Raw genomic sequence first — 17,458 nt, forward strand, 5'->3', positions numbered from 1 at the left:
AATAAGCCTGAACAAATCCCCCACATTGAGTTCTTCCACCTTTGAAGACTTGAGAGGTCCGGTCTGCAGGGCAGGTTTTACCACGCCACGCAGACACCTCAGCAGCACACAGAGAAGAGGGCTAGGTGAAAGGAGAGGGGGGGAAAGCAGAGCATAGCGGTGCTCTTACAGTGATGGCAACATAAATCTCTTTATTTGCATATTAACCTTGAATTAATTGCAAGTCACAAAATAAACAGAGGCGTGTCAATAAATAAAATTGGTTTAATTTTTCTGCAATGATACAAAAATAAAACATCAACTGAGCATCGTGTCAACTTCTAAAAAGAGCACAGATGCTATAAAAAGCAATGAGTGATGTGTCTTTGTGGCGAGACTGATAGTGTGAAGACGAGAGTTCATTCAGTCAGCGTTAACCTTGAGGCAGCAGAGTCCTCTCCCTCCTTGTTTGTCCTTGTCGGCTTTCCACCAGACTCGACTTTGTCTCCTCAAAGATGATCTGAAGGCGAGTGTGTGTTTAATTGCATCCGTTTTGTTTGTTGGCAAACTCCTGCGTGAAACACAACACAAACATTTATGGCAGCAATTAAAAGACTTGTCATATTAATGGAAAGAACGAACTTGGCAAACACACACACACACACAGACACACACACAGAGCTGTGCCATTATGGCGGCACTGCATTTGAATTTATGGAGAAATGTGCGGGAAAGAAAGCCCAGAATTTCCCAAGTTTAGCACCAGCTTGAAAACTGGAGCACAGACTTATCCGACACCGTGCCCGTCTCTGAAATCATTTAAACAGAACTTTTAGCCTAAATTAAATTTATAAAACTGCACATGCTTAAGGAGATCAACATGCCTTGTGTGCCTCCGTGTTAGCAAACTCTTCCCAAACAGACACTGAATGAGGTTCTGCCCCTTTAATCCCCGGGGAGGGGACTGGATGTGTTTTGATGACCTCTGGGGTCACTTACATGTTACATTACACAAAGGTTTAGCTCCTTTGTGATAAGGGAAGAGTGCAGGGAAAGCCCTCTGTTTAGGCATCTTGTTCACTATGCAGTTGTTGCAGCAGCAGCAGTGGTTGCATGTATCCATCAAACCTGCCAGGCTAATTAAAATACAGCTTGTGATTATCCTTCTCCAGCTCATCTTTCTCTCTTTCTTCCCCTCTCTCTGTCACCCACACACTCACAACCAAGAAAGGGAAAAAAAGAAAAAACACACACACACACCAAATATCTAGCTACAGTAATTACTGCCTGCATCATTGATAAACAATAGAGTTTAACCTCAATCGTTACATTAACTTAACTCTCAGCTGCGATAAAAACAATTTGAAATAAAGTAGTTTAAAACATCATTACTACATTTGCATAACAATCCTATTTTTATTTATTTTTTTGGCAGTTAAATGATATCTGGATGGATGGTAATAGTTTTAATTCTATAAAGTAAAATTTCAGTTGGTTTATACATAATAACTTTGTGTATTTAATAAAGAGGGGAGAAAAAACTAGAGCATGTTAGCAGAAGTAATATTGAACGATAAAGGCTGACTGAAGTGTAATCAACCTTTCCTGGGGGTAAATTTGAAATCCTATGTGCAGAAGGAAAGGCTCTTCTTGACATTACAGATTATCGTTTCTATATGAATGCTTTACATGATTTTGTTCCCATTTTAAGTCTCTTTTTAAGCTGAGAATGAATTCCACCAACACATTCCTCGTATTCAGCCATGCGAATATGAAACTATAGGTGGGGAAAGAGAAGCAGAAGAGATGCGAGAAAAGCTGTTTTTATGGCAAATATGTTATTTGAAATTAAGGAAATTTACACCTTTTTTTCCTCTTTTTTTGTTAGACTTTCCAGTTTCACCTTTTTGTTTTTTAAGTGCGTTTATGTATTCTATAATGTGTTGATTATTTCTTTTCCACGCCTGGATAAAGCACAGAGCAGTGAGATTGGGGTCTGTATTGCCTGTAATTATCCAATCTTAAAAATGCGATTTTTCCCCCCCTATCAAACAAGGGTCAAACATCCAGGGCCTGCGCAATGCGTTTGAAAAGATGCATGGCTACGCATTAACTGTAGAAATCACAGATTGGAGCGGGCCTGGTGAAATCCTCACCCTCAGGTTGAGTGTAGCAGAGGCGGAGATAAAAGCAGTCGTCGTCAATTAGCCGGGAGTCAGTGGGAGCGCTGCTCGCCAGAGGCGTTTAACTCCTTCTCCTTTTAAACGTCCTTTTAAGATACAAAGTCCCCGAGGAGGGCCAGGCTTTACAGTTTAATAAATTATTTAGCAATTTAAACGGTGAGATCCAGCAGATAACAGCACAAGACGTCATCATTTTTCACGCAGTTTGAGACCCTCTGCATGCAGCTGCCAAACAGGAAACATTAACAAAATATTTTTTAAATTAAGGTTTTACTGGCAAACTGTTTTTGTTTGTTTGTTTTTGTTGTTTTTTTTATTTAGGCTTGCACACTTTAACAGTCACAAGCACACCCTCGTGTGAAATCATGTAAAACCTGAAGAAAGTGCAGGACTTCATTCACACTTTGTGCGCTATGATGATTTTTGCTGTTTTAGTCATAAAGCAAACAGCAACACAATTTAAAAAAAAAAATACTTATCCAACAGTTAATTATTCCACCCGTTTAAATTTGCCTCTACGTGATAAATTAAGTGATTAATAGACTCTTTTTCGAATAGATGAGGCAGTTCCTCTTAAGCTTTCAAAAATAAAAATAAAAAATAAGCACGAGTTGCAAAATAAATAAATAAACAAAGAGGGTTACCTGAATGTGTCGCAGCTCCTCTTCCTCAAACATCTCCCAACTTTTCTCCCCTCGGCTGTGCTGTTAAAAGAAATCCAGCTTCGTGATCCACGCCGCCGCTTCCCCACGATCGAAATCTGTCAACAGAGATGTCACTGAGTTTTGCAAAGTTGATAAGGTGTGCTGTGCGTCAGACTGTGTGAGCTCCAGAGGCTGAGAGAGAACCGGTATTCTCGGCAGCTGTCACTGCACCTTTGACTCCGGCCTTGCACACGAGCCACGGAGAGAGGCAAGCGACGAGTCATAAAAGCCCACGGTCTGTCTGTGTTTATAAATCTAAATCAATATTCAAATCTGTTTGAAGTGGAGCGGGTGTGTCCGTGCAAGCGCACAGTGTGTGTGTGTGTGTGTGTGTGTGTGTGTGTGTGTGTGTGTAGGTGTTCCACAAAGCCTCTTAAGATGATACATTTACCAAGCCGTGACAAAAACCCTCGGCATATTATTTTGAGATGGGCACGCAGGTTCAAAATTCAAGTGACGTAGAGGAGGCTTATGTGTCCCTTGCAGCTTGTTGGTCCTCCAGTAAATATGAAATAACATCAACCCTGCACTAAGTAGCTGTTACTAGGTAAAAACAAATGGAATGAATAAATAGTTAATATTATTATTGATATTAGTGTTATTGTTCTTAATATTATTATTATTATTAAATCTACAAAAATGCACTTTCGGCACATTAAACAGAATTAAAAGAGGCCTACCTTCATATAAAGAAGTCTGTTTCTCTTCCAGCACATCTTCCTCCTGCAGGAACCGTTTCAAGTGCAGTCAGTGAAAAGTCGTTCCGCACGTCGCCAAACGGAGAAGCTTTTTTTTTTTTTTTTTTGTATGTGTGTAATTGCATGGCTGGCTGTACCCCGCAGGTGCGGTGGCTGTGAATCCCCAGGCGCTCAGGTGTCTCCCCGGTGGGAACCCACCTGGAAATATTGTGGGTACATTTTGGTGCAGGGCCTGCAGCGGGCTGACGGTAGCAGACTGGCTGGCTCAGTGGATGGGAGGACAGTTTTAAGGAAATAAGTCGCTCTAAATCCCCCTTTTTTTACGACGTGCTGGAATGTGAGAGGACGGTGCAGCTTTGAAGCTCCGCTTTGGTCCCCCGTTTTTTTGTTTTTTTTTATTTTTTAGGGTTTTTTTTTTTTTAATTTTTTTGTTTGTTTTTGGGGTTTCCCTACATATTTAATTCTACTTATATTTCCCGGTCTTCTTCTGCAGATTTATCTGGTGCCTCAACGGAGATGATAAAACATTTTATAATCGACTTTTAATATTGATCGGTTGTCTGGAAGCTTTCGTGATATTATTCTATAATAAAACATCTGTGGTTGTATTTAAACTCGTAAAGTAAAGACGAGGGTGTGAAATTATAAACGCTTAAAAAGAGTTTCCCACTAAAATACTCGACATACATTAAATGCTCTGAGAAGTCTTTATTTTTCGGATATGTTTCGCCTCTTTCCCCCTTTTTTATTTATATAATATCTCTTACTTTAAGGCTTTCTTTGATGTCATGAAAAATATAATAAAATGAGAAATAAACTGACTTTTCTTTGCTTTAAACTCCTTCCACCTCTCATCATCCAACGGCGTACCGTTTATTTATTATCAGTGTGCCCTCTCTGCGGTGGGATGGGGATGTTGTCAGTCGCCCTCTCGCTGCCATTGGCTGAAGACTGTGCGTCAAAAAAAAGTAGCTGGAGACATTTGTTTCCCAGAAAGGAAAAAAAAAAAACCCCTCCCCACCAGTGTGAGAGACGGAGACAGAGACAGACCTCAGCTCAGTCCTGCGGCTCCCATTGGCTGGCACTTTGTACAAAATCTAACTCAAACCACTTCACTCACAACACACCAACAAATCCTAAAGGCGTACATGCAGCCTCCCTCCTTCACTCCGCCGCTGTCGCAACGCTTCAGAACCTCATGTAGGCGCTCAACGCTTAACTTTTATCTCCAGTGAAGACGGCTGCTCCTGCTCTGCTCGGGTTTGTGATATTTTCCTTTTATGCGACAGGACGTCGTCGATTTCTACTGACTTTTATTATTTCTCCCGGAGGACACCAAGTAGACAAAGAATTTTCCACTCATCCCTGCCAAGGTAAGTTCAGCTTTATTATTATTATTATTATTATTATTATTATCATTACACTATCGAAATTTAGTTAAAGCCTGTAATTCCTCACCTGATCACTTCCTCGCCTAATCGTTTTCTTTAGAAGAGGAAGCAAAACGTTTCAACTGGTGCTAAAATAAAAACCCACGAAGACTCTTAAAGAAATCCCAGCGAGGAGATTTCAGGATATTTGTTGGCATTAAATAAACCGTCTTAAACCCAGGCTGTCACTGATTTAATGTGAGCACAAATACGGGTGCAATGGGTGCACTCAACAAACTGATTTATTATATTAAAGAAAAGAAAAGAAAAGAAAAGAAAAAACGGAAATATTGTAAATCACATCTAAGTGATAAAATTACATTGTGATAGCTCCTGATACTGAAAGCAAGACCAGACTCAGCGCTGGGCTGAAGTTCTCTTGATGTAATAATGGGCTTTTAAATAATTAATTGATTCCTGGAGGTCATATTTTACCAATTTCACACTCACTCACTGATCCAGGACTGCAAGGGCGTCTATCCATGTTTACTGAGTCAAGTTTCAGACAAAAATTTCACACACGTACACACACTGCACTCCTGTATTCTGCGTAAATTAATACAGGATAAGGGAAGCAAAAATGTGGAGGCGTCCAGGCTGAAAAGTTCACCGAAAAAATGAAGAAGAAAAGGAGGAATATTCGGGCCTGCTACTGAAAATTATTCCTGGGCCTCCTCTGTCTTCTAGCTCTCCTTTGCCTCGGAAAATAAATAATTCATAAGACAATAAACCAACACTTCATTTGGATGGATCCTGTTTGGGGAGGGGGTCACAATTAGGAGTTTAGCTCAATCAAGCAAATATCTACGAGAGTTTAATTTCTTTACTTTTGCTGATACTTTATACTTTTTTCCTACTTTATATTAGTAAAATTTGCGATGAAATCATAATTAACGCACGAGGATTTGCAGGAAAGGAATATAAAGAAAGAGAGCCGGGTTTGATTTGCAGGAAGCTCTGTGGACTGTACGCACACCAAACTGCAGCTCGGTTAGCTGCCACCTGGATTCCCTTGTTAAATCACGAAGAAAAAAAACCATTTCTGATAATTAATTCTTGGACAGAGTAATTATTATCGAGCGTGTGTGCGCGCAATTGGTTGACGGGTGTGTTTTAAGTATGACAGATTGGGATGAGGGGGTTAAAACCGTTGGATATTGAAAAGGAAAAAAATGCAACTAATCAAGAGGCACAGTGGGGATAACGCGTGAGGTTCACTGAAGTTGAAGTGACAGCAGTCAAAATTTACCAAGGAGCAAATTTGTTTATTTAAAGGAACTGCAAAAAAATAAATGTGTATCGAGAAAGTATGTGTCCATTTTTCTTTCACTGATTCAATATTTTAAAATGATCTCCTCCTTACATAAAAATAACATAATTTATTCACTAAATGAACCTGAAAATTCAGTAATTTTTATTCTAAATCACTTCAATATCGGCGCATATTAATCTTAATCATAAAAAGTATTTATTAATGTTGACTGTGTGCTTTCAGACTAAACGGATTCACACGTTTTAGTAATAATCAGTTCAACTTCAGCTGTTTTTCTTCTCATCCAATCGATTATTACATACATACAATCTAATGTTAACATAAAAGAAATAATATTAAAAAATAAAAATAAAGTTAGCTCCTAATAAAATAGATAATTTGCCAGCAACTTTTATTTATTTTTAGCTTTTATTTTGAAGAGATTTATCTTCAGTTCATGGTGTTTAATTTCACTGTATAAAGGAGAGAGTGGCTTTAACTTGTTGCAATCACAGGGCTCCTTTCTTTTTATTCATTTTCTTTTTTCTTAATCGTGGGAGGTCGTGTGGGGGTTGCAAAGATGAGGACAGCTGGAAAAGTGGCTGGTGCTTTTTGAGGAGAGCCATGCGCTCTGGAGAGGACTTATTTCGCCACAGCGTCACGTAAATAGAGCTAATATCACTTCACGAGAATATCCATCTTCCTCTTCTTTTCTTTTTCTTCTTTTAAACAGGTGCCAGGTGTAATACGGACCACACGGCGAACAGAGGACACCGAATACTCCTCGGGAGCTCCATCAATTTTCAAAATTTTCTCCAACTTCAGCACTCAGACAAACATTAGCATGATGTCGTATCTAAAGCAACCACCTTACACAGTTAATGGCCTCAGCTTAACTACTTCCGGCATGGATCTTTTACATCCATCAGTGGGCTATCCAGGTATGTTTAACCTCTTTGAAAATTAAATAAGATGTGATCACGCAGCCTGAAAATGACTTAGGGCTCCTTGCTATTATGTTACAGCAATTAACCAGCCCTTCATATACATTATTTTTTAATTCAGGAATGAAGAATTATTATTATTATTATTATTATTATTATTATTATTATTATTATTATTATTATTATTATATCTTTTAATAAAGGAAAAAAATTAAGAAAAATAAATACATTTATTAGACTGACCAGACCAATACAAACAAAAGGTGATGGAAAGTAGTCTACAGCAAACTTCTAGCGCACACAGCTTGGAGTGAGGACTAATCCCAAAGTCTCTCCGTGTGTGATTTTATTTTTAGATGTGGCTCCAGAGGAAATTACTGGCAAATTACTTTGATGTTTGCATTAAATTTTTTGGCACGTTAGACTCAAAGATGTCAAGTGCTACAATTTGCCACCGGGTTTTTTTTACTCTCACAGGACTCCTGCGTAATTAGTTTCAAATTTGCCTTTGATGACTTTTTTTTTTTTTTATTGTACATGTAGACATAAATAACATATGCGATTTGTGTTTCTCTTGCACTTACAGCCACTCCACGGAAGCAGAGGCGAGAACGGACTACTTTTACGCGCGCACAGCTCGACGTTTTGGAGGCGTTATTCGCTAAAACTCGGTATCCTGATATATTCATGCGCGAAGAGGTAGCGCTGAAAATCAATCTACCTGAATCCCGGGTACAGGTGAGTCAACTGAAGCCAAGTCATATTTAAAATATTGTTATATATTGTAGAATGGAAAAAAATTGGCTCTGTTATTTTTTATTTTAATTTGAGAAGCATCAAACGAAACATTTCACTCTGGGACCCAAAGTGTTTTAGTATTTTAAATATATAGTATTTTAGCTGTACTTGTATTTGATTTAATCTGGGGGAAAATATATTTCTGACTCATTTAAAAGGAAACACAAGCATAAAAATGTTGTTTTTTGATGGCTGGTTTTTTTTTTGCTTTATATGTACTCTAAAACGCTTTCCCCCCCCCCCCCCCCCCCCCGAACAGCATAATATATGTTTTATCATCTTTCAATTATCAGGAAACTGTTCCAATTACGCTGAAATAATTTTAGTGGGGCAAAGAAAGAGGAACTATATAGTCTATTTTCCTATTTTAAATGGTTAGTACAGCTTGGTTAGTATTTATGGGGACATTGTAATGAATGTGTTCAATTATGTTCCTGCTTTAGGTCTGGTTTAAAAACCGGCGGGCAAAGTGTCGCCAGCAGCAGCAGCAGCAGCAGAATGGGGGGCAGAACAAAGTGCGACCTGCCAAAAAGAAAAGTTCCCCAACCAGAGAAGTGAGCTCGGAGAGCGGGGCCAGCGGCCAGTTCACACCCCCCACCAGCACCACTACGGTCCCCGCCATCTCAACCAGCACCGCGCCAGTGTCCATATGGAGTCCGGCGTCCATTTCTCCCCTCTCAGATCCCCTATCTACCTCCTCCTCTTGCATGCAGAGGTCTTATCCGATGACCTACACACAGGCCTCGGGCTACAGCCAGGGCTACGCCGGGTCGACGTCCTACTTCGGGGGTATGGACTGCGGCTCTTACCTCACTCCCATGCACCACCAGTTGTCAGGCCCGGGGTCAACTCTCAGTCCGATGAGCACAAACGCAGTCACAAGCCATCTGAACCAGTCCCCGGCGTCCCTCTCCACCCAGGGATACGGGACGTCCGGCCTGGGCTTCAACTCCACAGCAGACTGCTTGGATTATAAGGACCAAGCGGCGTCGTGGAAGCTGAACTTCAATGCCGATTGCTTGGATTATAAGGATCAAACGTCCTCATGGAAATTCCAGGTCCTGTGAACCGAGCAATCAGCTGTCAAAAAGTGCACAAACAGTGACGATCACACGAGACACAGCGCTGCCATCCCTCAACAGAACACTTCAGACTGGGTAAAACGTGAGCCTGGCACACCGAGGCAGGGCTCTCAGGGGGGCCTCTAGTTTTTGGCATGATGGTCTTTGGTCCTCCTAGAGGAGAAGTTAATGTATTTTAGCACTGGCAAAGAGATTCCCCCCCCTCCCGTTTATTCACCGGTTGTAGCCCTTCTTCTTTATCTGTCAGTGCGTACCTATGTGCGTAAAAAAACAGACAAACAAACAAACAAAAAAAAAACAAAAAAACACCTGTTGAGGACGTCACAGAGTGGACTCAAAAAGAAAAGCACACCACAGCCACGGAAGTAAAAGAACAAAACTCAAGTTAATAGTCCTGCTGAAGTGCTCGGGATGGACAGACCTTCTTAAAGCTTCTTAAACAACTTTGCCGCCCTGCCGGCAGAGGGACATGAGGATGGCGTGTGGACATGGATGCACTACTTTATTTAAGAAAAAAAAGTGTTTATAAGGAATCAATATGTAGTTTCTAAGAGACAATCAGTGTGCGTCTTATATAAATGGTACATATGTGTTTTTTTTTTTTATTTTTATCTGTGCTAGCCTTCGAAACTGTGATCTGTTGTATTGTATGCAATTTGTGAGCCCCCCCTCGCATCGGACTCTCTGCTGTGATTTTATTAGATTTCTAACTTTGTTTTCTTTCGTTTTTGTTTCTTTTGGGGTTTTTTCACCAACGAAAGATGCTAATGGTTATTTTACTGCATCACAAAGAGAGACGAGACTTTCCAAGCACATGGTGGATGGTAGTAATTATCAAGGGTTAGCCATACTGGAAAAGACTCTCGGCTGCTGAGAGCTCTACACTTGCTTCCCCTCCATTGATCTCAACACACGGTGATTGTGGATCCTTTACTGGCTCCAAAGATGGTGTGACCTCACCGCTGAAAAGACATGAATAAAGGTCCTGTGAGCTTACTCTTTCATCAATAGACGATCTGTGTGTGCGTGCGCGTGTGCGTGTGTGTGTGTTGGAAATTAAAGTGGAACCCTGGCAATGTGCGCAAAAATCGCGGTTGTTTAAGGGGTTTTCTTCGTTTTCTACGACTTTAAGCCCTAAAAATGGAACAAAACCTTTGTGGGTGCTAATGTTTTTTCAACCGATGCTGCGGTGGTACATGTGGCTGATGAGGCAAAGAGGGAAAACCAGAACTTTCGCATTAATTAAGCCAATAATGGCCGTCTGAGTAATAATTAGCCTACACTTGTGCGTGCCGACCAAACTCTGTTTTCTCACGCGTAATTAGTTTTTCTATCACGTCTTAAAAACAGCCCAACGCATTAACGCCCATGTGTTGTCTTTCGATGAGTTTCAGAGCCATCCAGTGTTCATAGTGGTAATAACCTAATCCTCTCCTTTCCCTTTATTTCATCGCAAAAGAAAAAAAAGAACGAATTAATGCCGCATTGTTTCCGGTAGTGCAATTCAGACAGTGAAAGAGAGTGTGCGGTTTGAGAAAGCAGTGTTTAATCCCGGACTCCAAGAGATGTTAATCCCAATATTTTACCGGCGGGGGTTTCTCTGGGGCGCAGGGCAGCCGTGGTCCTATTCAAAGCCCGCGCGGCATGGCTTTCCACGCCTGATCCCTGGATGAGCTCTTTAATATAAAGGCTAATATTTCATGTCTCACAAGCGCGCTGATATTTCATCAATATATCAAGAAACAACGCTAATTTGCTTTCACTGCCCTGAAAGTACACCAGTAAGAGATACACATGAGCAAAAAATAAATTAAAATATACAACACTTTATTTTGTTTTGCTCTGTTGTGGGGTTTACAGTTTAAGAAGTGCTTATAGCAGTGCAGTTGTACAAAAGTAAGAAATTGGCTCAAAAAGAGGGCAAGAAAAACTCCGCACAATATTCCTGTAACTTTTTTTTCCCACATGCGCGGTGTGTTTAATTAAGTGCACAGGAGAGGTTATGTCCAGAGGAAAAAAAGAAATCAATACATTTTAGGACTCAAGAGGAGAAAGCTGTTTTTAAAAGAGGGTTTGTTGTTATTTACTTTTTATTGCTCCAACTTTCAAGTCCGACGTTTCTCTTTAAGACGACAGACAATAAAGTCAAAGCGGGTATGGGATCTATAATGACTCGACATGGTTGTGCAGCGGGCTAATTGTTAGAAGTCCAACATTCAATTAGCATCCTTGACATTGCCAATAATCTCTCTTTCATTGGAGTCTCCGCTAAAGGATCACACTAATTAAAAGCGTTGCTTGAAATAATCGAAGCGTTAAAGAGAAGAGCGACTTTGATTCCACTCCTGCGTGGTCAGAAAATAGGTGTGTGCGCGTGTGTGTTTGTTTTATGAGGTTGAACTGCAGTTTAGAAAGACTTAATTATATAACAGGCCGTATAACTTATTCAAGGTTGAAGCACAAACAGCAGATTATTTATGGGTTCTCACTGCTGGATGCTCCTTTTAATTTAGCCTATTACACACGCAGATTGCAGCGTTATTCAACAGTAAATTACAGCCTAAGTTCGCGCAGTGCACCGCCAGGTTTAGCAACATACATGTATTTCGTTATGGTCATAAACAATGAAGCAATTGAACTCGGAAACAATAGCTTTGGTTAGTGGGTGACTGAATATTCATGAGATGCCTCAACAACTCCTTCTGCTGAGGATGGAGGGAGGGGGTTCAGACTGCAGGGTCACTTTCAAATGCCAGACAAGAAGGGAAAAAACTGTAAGAGACCGAGACAAGGTGCAGGAAAGGGAACTGGAGAATAAGAAGCATGGCAAAGGTTTGAAGATGACTCCCTTCAGAGACTACCAAAAGCCTCGTAACCCGGTTAAATTTAATCATACAGCATCACATCACAAAAGAAGTGTAGGGCATCGAAAAAGGTAAAGAACCTACAACATTATGACAGATACAATCTCAGTCGGAATAAATGTGCATTCTTGAAAGTGAATGATGAGTCCCATAATTAACTTTAGGCCTCCGCACATGACAAGAAGAATTATATATAAATACATACACACACCAACAGTAAACATACTTGTCATTTTCGCATTTAATGCTGAGTGATATATCCAATAGCAGCTGAAAGGTTCCTTTTCTCCGCTTGTTACTCTGACCCTGGAGTCTCGTGTCTCCAAAGTGCACAAGTCATGAGAGGGATTAGGCGTCCGGCCTTCACAATACTTCAATACTTCATACACAGCCTACAATGAGTTTTAATCAAGACCAAAGCAGTCCTGAGGAGCATATGGGACCAACAGACGCTGCATTAATCCCTCTTGGTTTTTGTCTAACAGCGGGCCGCGCAGCGCCCCTCATCCCCTGGTCTGCTGTCCGGTCTGTAACAACTGCGAGTCATCCTCTGCATCATCGGCCTGCGCAAAGTTTGCCGGTTGAGGCCTCAACGCCCGCGGGAGGAAATGGGGAGGATTACAAACCGAGTGTGTGGTCTGATCGGGGGTTGTGAAAATTAGACAGATGAGAGTAAGTGATCCTTTTATAAAATAAGGCAAAAAAAAGAAAAGAAAAGACGAAGAAGAAGAAGGGAGAGATATAAATATTAGCTGCTGAACTCAGTGAATTTTTCATTTAAATGCAAAGAACACCAATTTTTATTACTGAGGGAGATTATTAAAATAGCTGGCTAGGAATATTGGACAGGTTTGGAAAAAGTGTAAACATTATTTAATGCCTTTGAATAAAAATTAATTAAAAAAAACAGTAATTGAGAAAAAAATGTCTTAAAACATGTCTAAAAGCCTGCATGCTTTGTACATATAGTATACTTGTATATATTTATGGCTAAAAAATGTAATAATTCTTTTTAAATCAATAAAATGATGATTTTCAGGCGAAAATGTGCCAAAAACTAATACAAAATAATAAATAAATATTTTAAGCTAATCCAGCAGTATCCCCTTGAAAGTGCTTATCCAGGCTTAGTCGACATTTTCTGAAATTATTTAAGTTTGTGACATCATCAATTAATTTGATAATCTTGTCAAAGATTAAATTAAAGGGGTTTTGTATAGCCTACATAATAACAGATTTAGATGTTTTAAAAAATGAAGTCTAAAGAGATTTGAAGTAAGCGCAGTAAAAAGCATGTTATTTTAATTTCTCAGACTGCTCACACAAATCCGTGGATTTACAGAGATCCAAAACTGATAATGATACTAGGAAGCTAGACTAGGAGGTCTCAAAATGCAAAGGGCCACACATTGTTCGTGCAGCAGCAGCAAGCACCGCAGAACCTGTAACCTCAAAAATATCCTCAGCGTTATTTGCTTCACGGCCTGCAGCGATTTATAACTTTCTGTGGTAAAAAGAAAGCATGTGAAGAGACTTTTTAAAAATTCTTTAGCTACTGGGTCAACGGGGTCCTTTGCCCTTGTAAGTGCTCTTTAAAAAAAAAAAAAAAACTGTTTCACCAAATATGCCCAAACATTTGGCTTATGATGTTCATAAGCCCCACAGGACACAGAGGGCTTATCAGTTCATTAGCCACTTGATGGCCTATTTCAAGTTATAGTAGCTGGGAGGAGGGTGATGGATGAGGATACAACCATCCATTACTGGGGCATATTTTGTTAAGCTATTCAGAAATGTAGAAAAAACCCCATCAAACCCGTAAGAAGATTACCAGACCTCAGCATATGTTAAAAAACACATTATTACTATACTTATGGGTCAACTTAATACCTAGTTAGATAAAGCTCACCTAGTTAAGACTGGGCAGAGGATGTCCATCCATTACTGAACAAAACAATTTTAGACACAAATGTATATATAAGAAATGATAAATTTGTACTCTGCAATGATTTTATTTAATTTTTATTTATTTTGTAACAGTAACTACATTTTAAAAAGGCTGAAATTCAGCATTTTTTAAAAACTCTTTGGATTAAATGTTTCCCAGACATTAAAAAAATCTCTCCACCAGACAAAATGGAAATACTTTCAGTGTGGATTACGCGTCATCCTAATGGTGCCGTACCACGAGGAGGGAAGTGTAACTGGTGGTTAATATGGCTCAAAAGGTCACACATATGATTTCATCGCATAATATATTAAACTGAGCCACATATGGCTTCAAGCGCAAAAAAAAAAAAAAATGCATTAAAAAATAACCAAAACTATCCGAGCTGCTTAAGCATTTCATCATCGTAAAAGTAAAATTAAAATATTTCACAGCCTTCCTTTGATTCCCAGCTTTTTTAAATTTTTGTGAGGAAGGCCTCAATATTGCATAAAATCTCCAGAAACGCTTTGATTTTTTCCCCCCACACTGCTGTCAAATTCAAACTTTCTAGCTCACAATATTTGTGCATGGTTTACTCCATAAAATGTAAAACATCGGCCAGAATGACTCATGGATATAAACTACTGTGTTACCCACATGCTATCCAACTGAATCACAGCTAAGTGAGGATCAAGTGTTCGTAAAAACAAGTACAAAACAATGCAAAGCACGAGAAACCTCCTCGATTGTGCCACTTAAAAACATTTGCACAGCGAGCAAGCTTTTAATGCTCGCTTCTGTTTTACTTACTTAGTTTTGAAGGGGGAAATAGCAGGAACAGCTGACATTTGACATTACATGCAAAACCATGATCAAACCCAATAGTTAATGGCCTCAAACACACCTTTTGATCACAAACAGCTTACAAATTTAATGACTTCATGGTGAACTGAGCCAATTTCTCTCCATTCTTGCAGTATTCTCACCACAGGCGACGCAGAATATCAAAAACCCGCGCAGTATATCTCAAAAGAGAGAAAAGAAGTTGTGCAACAATATACTTTAATAATTTCAAATTAATACTCTGCCCTCTTAATTCAGCAGTGTAAATGAATTAATCCATAAAAGGCGATCTACTCCTCAGAGAATAATTCGCCATCACTAACAGCAGAATGCTGCAGTGGTTTCCTCTTCCTCATCAACATCTGTATAGATCACGTAAGTGTTTCGGTTCCCCTGGAACCACTGAACAGCACACTAGAACAGATACCTGTGAAAGAGCCACTTCTCTCCTCCTCGTCAGGCTGCTAAGCCCACAAGACTCCTCGTTATAACAATTAACACAGGTACATGTGATGAGACCTCCCTGATAATTTACACCTTTCTAACCAACACTCTGTGGTTTAATCTCCTGCAAACATCCCTCTCTTGTGAGACAGGCCTATAGGAAGAACCAAAAATTAATTAGCTGAATCCAACAGATTAGAGCTCAGAGACCGCAGCTCAGATGGACAACAGCTAGTTAGAGTGCAGAGATGGCGGAGAAGCAAATCAGCCCCAGAGGAAGAATTTCTTCTTTGCTTATTTCAATATTTCATTGAGTGTTATACATCAATGAACTGTTTCAGGGTGTCATCGCACAAAAAGCTAAGCCTTTTGAATTCACGGCCCCGCAAGTGTATGCCTTCATCCAACGTGCCTTGAATACATGAAAGCAGCCGTCTCCATGACACACAAGTTCGAAACACATTTCAACTTCTAGAAACCTCAACGCCAACATGACGGCGCGGCTTTTCTTCCAGCAGGAGTCAATCTTAACTTTTCACTTTAGTCCACTGCATGGTTGAATAAATGGTAAAGGTGGTTTTTATCTCTTTTTTATGAAATATTTGGTACACTGTCAAGAGAGATGGGATGGAAATCCACTAATTTAGCAAAATAGCAACACATTGAGACAGTAGAGACTCGGTTTTAGAAGTATGTATATAGAAATTTCGAGCTGGAAAATGAGAAAGTTCACATATTGGTGGTAAACTTGAAAATATTGCTGCTAGTTTCAAAGCCATCAACACTAAAGCGCAGCTTCAAATATGTGAATATAGGCCTTTTCATGGCAAATATTCACACTTATAATAGCAAGAAAATCAGAGTTGTAATTAAAAACAGTAATGATGGCTGCAGGGTGCAGGTATTGTGCATGAACCTGAGCTTTCGTTAATGTCATTAATTATACCTGTGCACATCCTGTTACGACGACCCAGAATGTCTGGTGTGACAAAGGCTTATTGCCACTATAAGTATGCACACAGCACATCTTAGTATTAAAGCTTAGAGAATCTGGATAGAAGATCATTTGACAGCAAACGCTTTGACTTTTCATAGCTTGAGTGTAATAAGTAACACGGTTGCATCTGTGTTTTTAAAAGAAAAAGCTTTACTATGATTGAAGCCAGTAAACAGAAGATATTTGGACCAGCTGTTCACTTAAAAACAGCTGGTAAATATTAGAATTACCAGGATTATTACTGATAAAATGTGGTATAATCTTCATCTATGTTACAATTACACCCAAAATCAGTCTGGCTAAACCAAACATATCTTAGAGCAAGACCGACATCAGATGTTTCCATCGCTGATAATAAGACTTGGACCTTGATAAGAACTGTTCTGTCAGTATATCTGTTAGGTCTTGATTGAAAAGCCGTCTTTGGGTGGTGCTACTTCATCTCAATTTTGTTAAGTTTAGCGACGTGACTCGGCCTTTTCAGAACGTTAGTTGCTAAACTTCGGGTAATGGGCCCTAACATTTGGTTCTTAATTCATTGCTCTATAAGTGTTTGGTAGGCATCAAGGCCTTTAATTGGCAGTGGAGACCCAAACCATGATAATGCCTCCACCATGCCGCACAGTTAGGATGTTAGGAGGTGTTTCCCCCCTCCAAACATACCACTGTGTTTCTTTTGATAGCATTGTTTTCTTTTCAGGTCTTCTTCCTTTTTACATCATTTTTACTCAGTGATTTTCTTACAGTGGACACACGAACAAAAGCTTTCTGTTACCCGTTTTCTAGCTCTTTCAGGACTCCGTATCAAACTCACCCCTAAGGAACACGAGCAAGGGTCTTGAAATTTCTCAATTTGTAGTTTGTGTAACTTTGAATTGAAGGACACCCAGGTCTTTGAAAAGCATCTCTGTAATGCGTCTACGATCCTGTTAAAGATACTGTAATCAAAGCACAGTTCACACCAGTCAAACCAGCCAAAATAATCCTTTATACACAGGTAAAGAAAACCCAGGCCGCCAATCTCATTACTTTAACTGGAGCAGCTTTTGGTAAAGTCTTTAACACAGATGTTAATTTACTTTGTCCAACCTAGACTGTGACATGGAAAGTACACTGCATACCTTTCGTAACAGGAAAAAATATGGAGATAATAATTTCTTTTATAAGTAATAAATCCATAAATCCTCTGATTATTTTCGGTTTCCCTCGCAAATACTCTGTATCGCTAACTGGCACAAAGATTTTTCACTTGTCTCCTAATATATCTTAAAGAACCCGCTTTTTTTCCAGTCTTGATGTCAGTGAGATAC

General features: G+C 39.6%; 1 protein-coding gene and 1 long non-coding RNA gene across 2 annotated transcripts; one reads left to right on the forward strand and one right to left on the reverse strand.

The window, feature by feature from the left end:
• Positions 1 to 243: 243 nt before the first annotated feature.
• LOC102079108 (uncharacterized) lies at positions 244 to 4,465 on the reverse strand. The gene is made up of 3 exons (XR_270116.3): positions 3,547 to 4,465; positions 2,807 to 2,922; positions 244 to 550 (listed from the first exon to the last, which is right to left on the reverse strand). It is a non-coding gene; the product is annotated as an uncharacterized LOC102079108 (long non-coding RNA).
• Positions 4,466 to 4,682: 217 nt separating this feature from the next.
• otx2b (orthodenticle homeobox 2b) lies at positions 4,683 to 10,066 on the forward strand. Its single transcript, XM_003453049.5, has 4 exons — positions 4,683 to 4,937; positions 6,980 to 7,187; positions 7,777 to 7,928; positions 8,432 to 10,066. The coding sequence occupies exons 2-4, from the start codon at positions 7,091 to 7,093 to the stop codon at positions 9,053 to 9,055; spliced, it is 873 nt and encodes a 290-aa protein (XP_003453097.1). The 5' UTR covers positions 4,683 to 4,937; positions 6,980 to 7,090; the 3' UTR covers positions 9,056 to 10,066.
• Positions 10,067 to 17,458: the final 7,392 nt, after the last annotated feature.

The sequence above is a fragment of the Oreochromis niloticus genome, linkage group LG19 (genome assembly GCF_001858045.2).
Source record: "Oreochromis niloticus isolate F11D_XX linkage group LG19, O_niloticus_UMD_NMBU, whole genome shotgun sequence".
Taxonomy (NCBI): Eukaryota; Metazoa; Chordata; class Actinopteri; order Cichliformes; family Cichlidae; genus Oreochromis; species Oreochromis niloticus.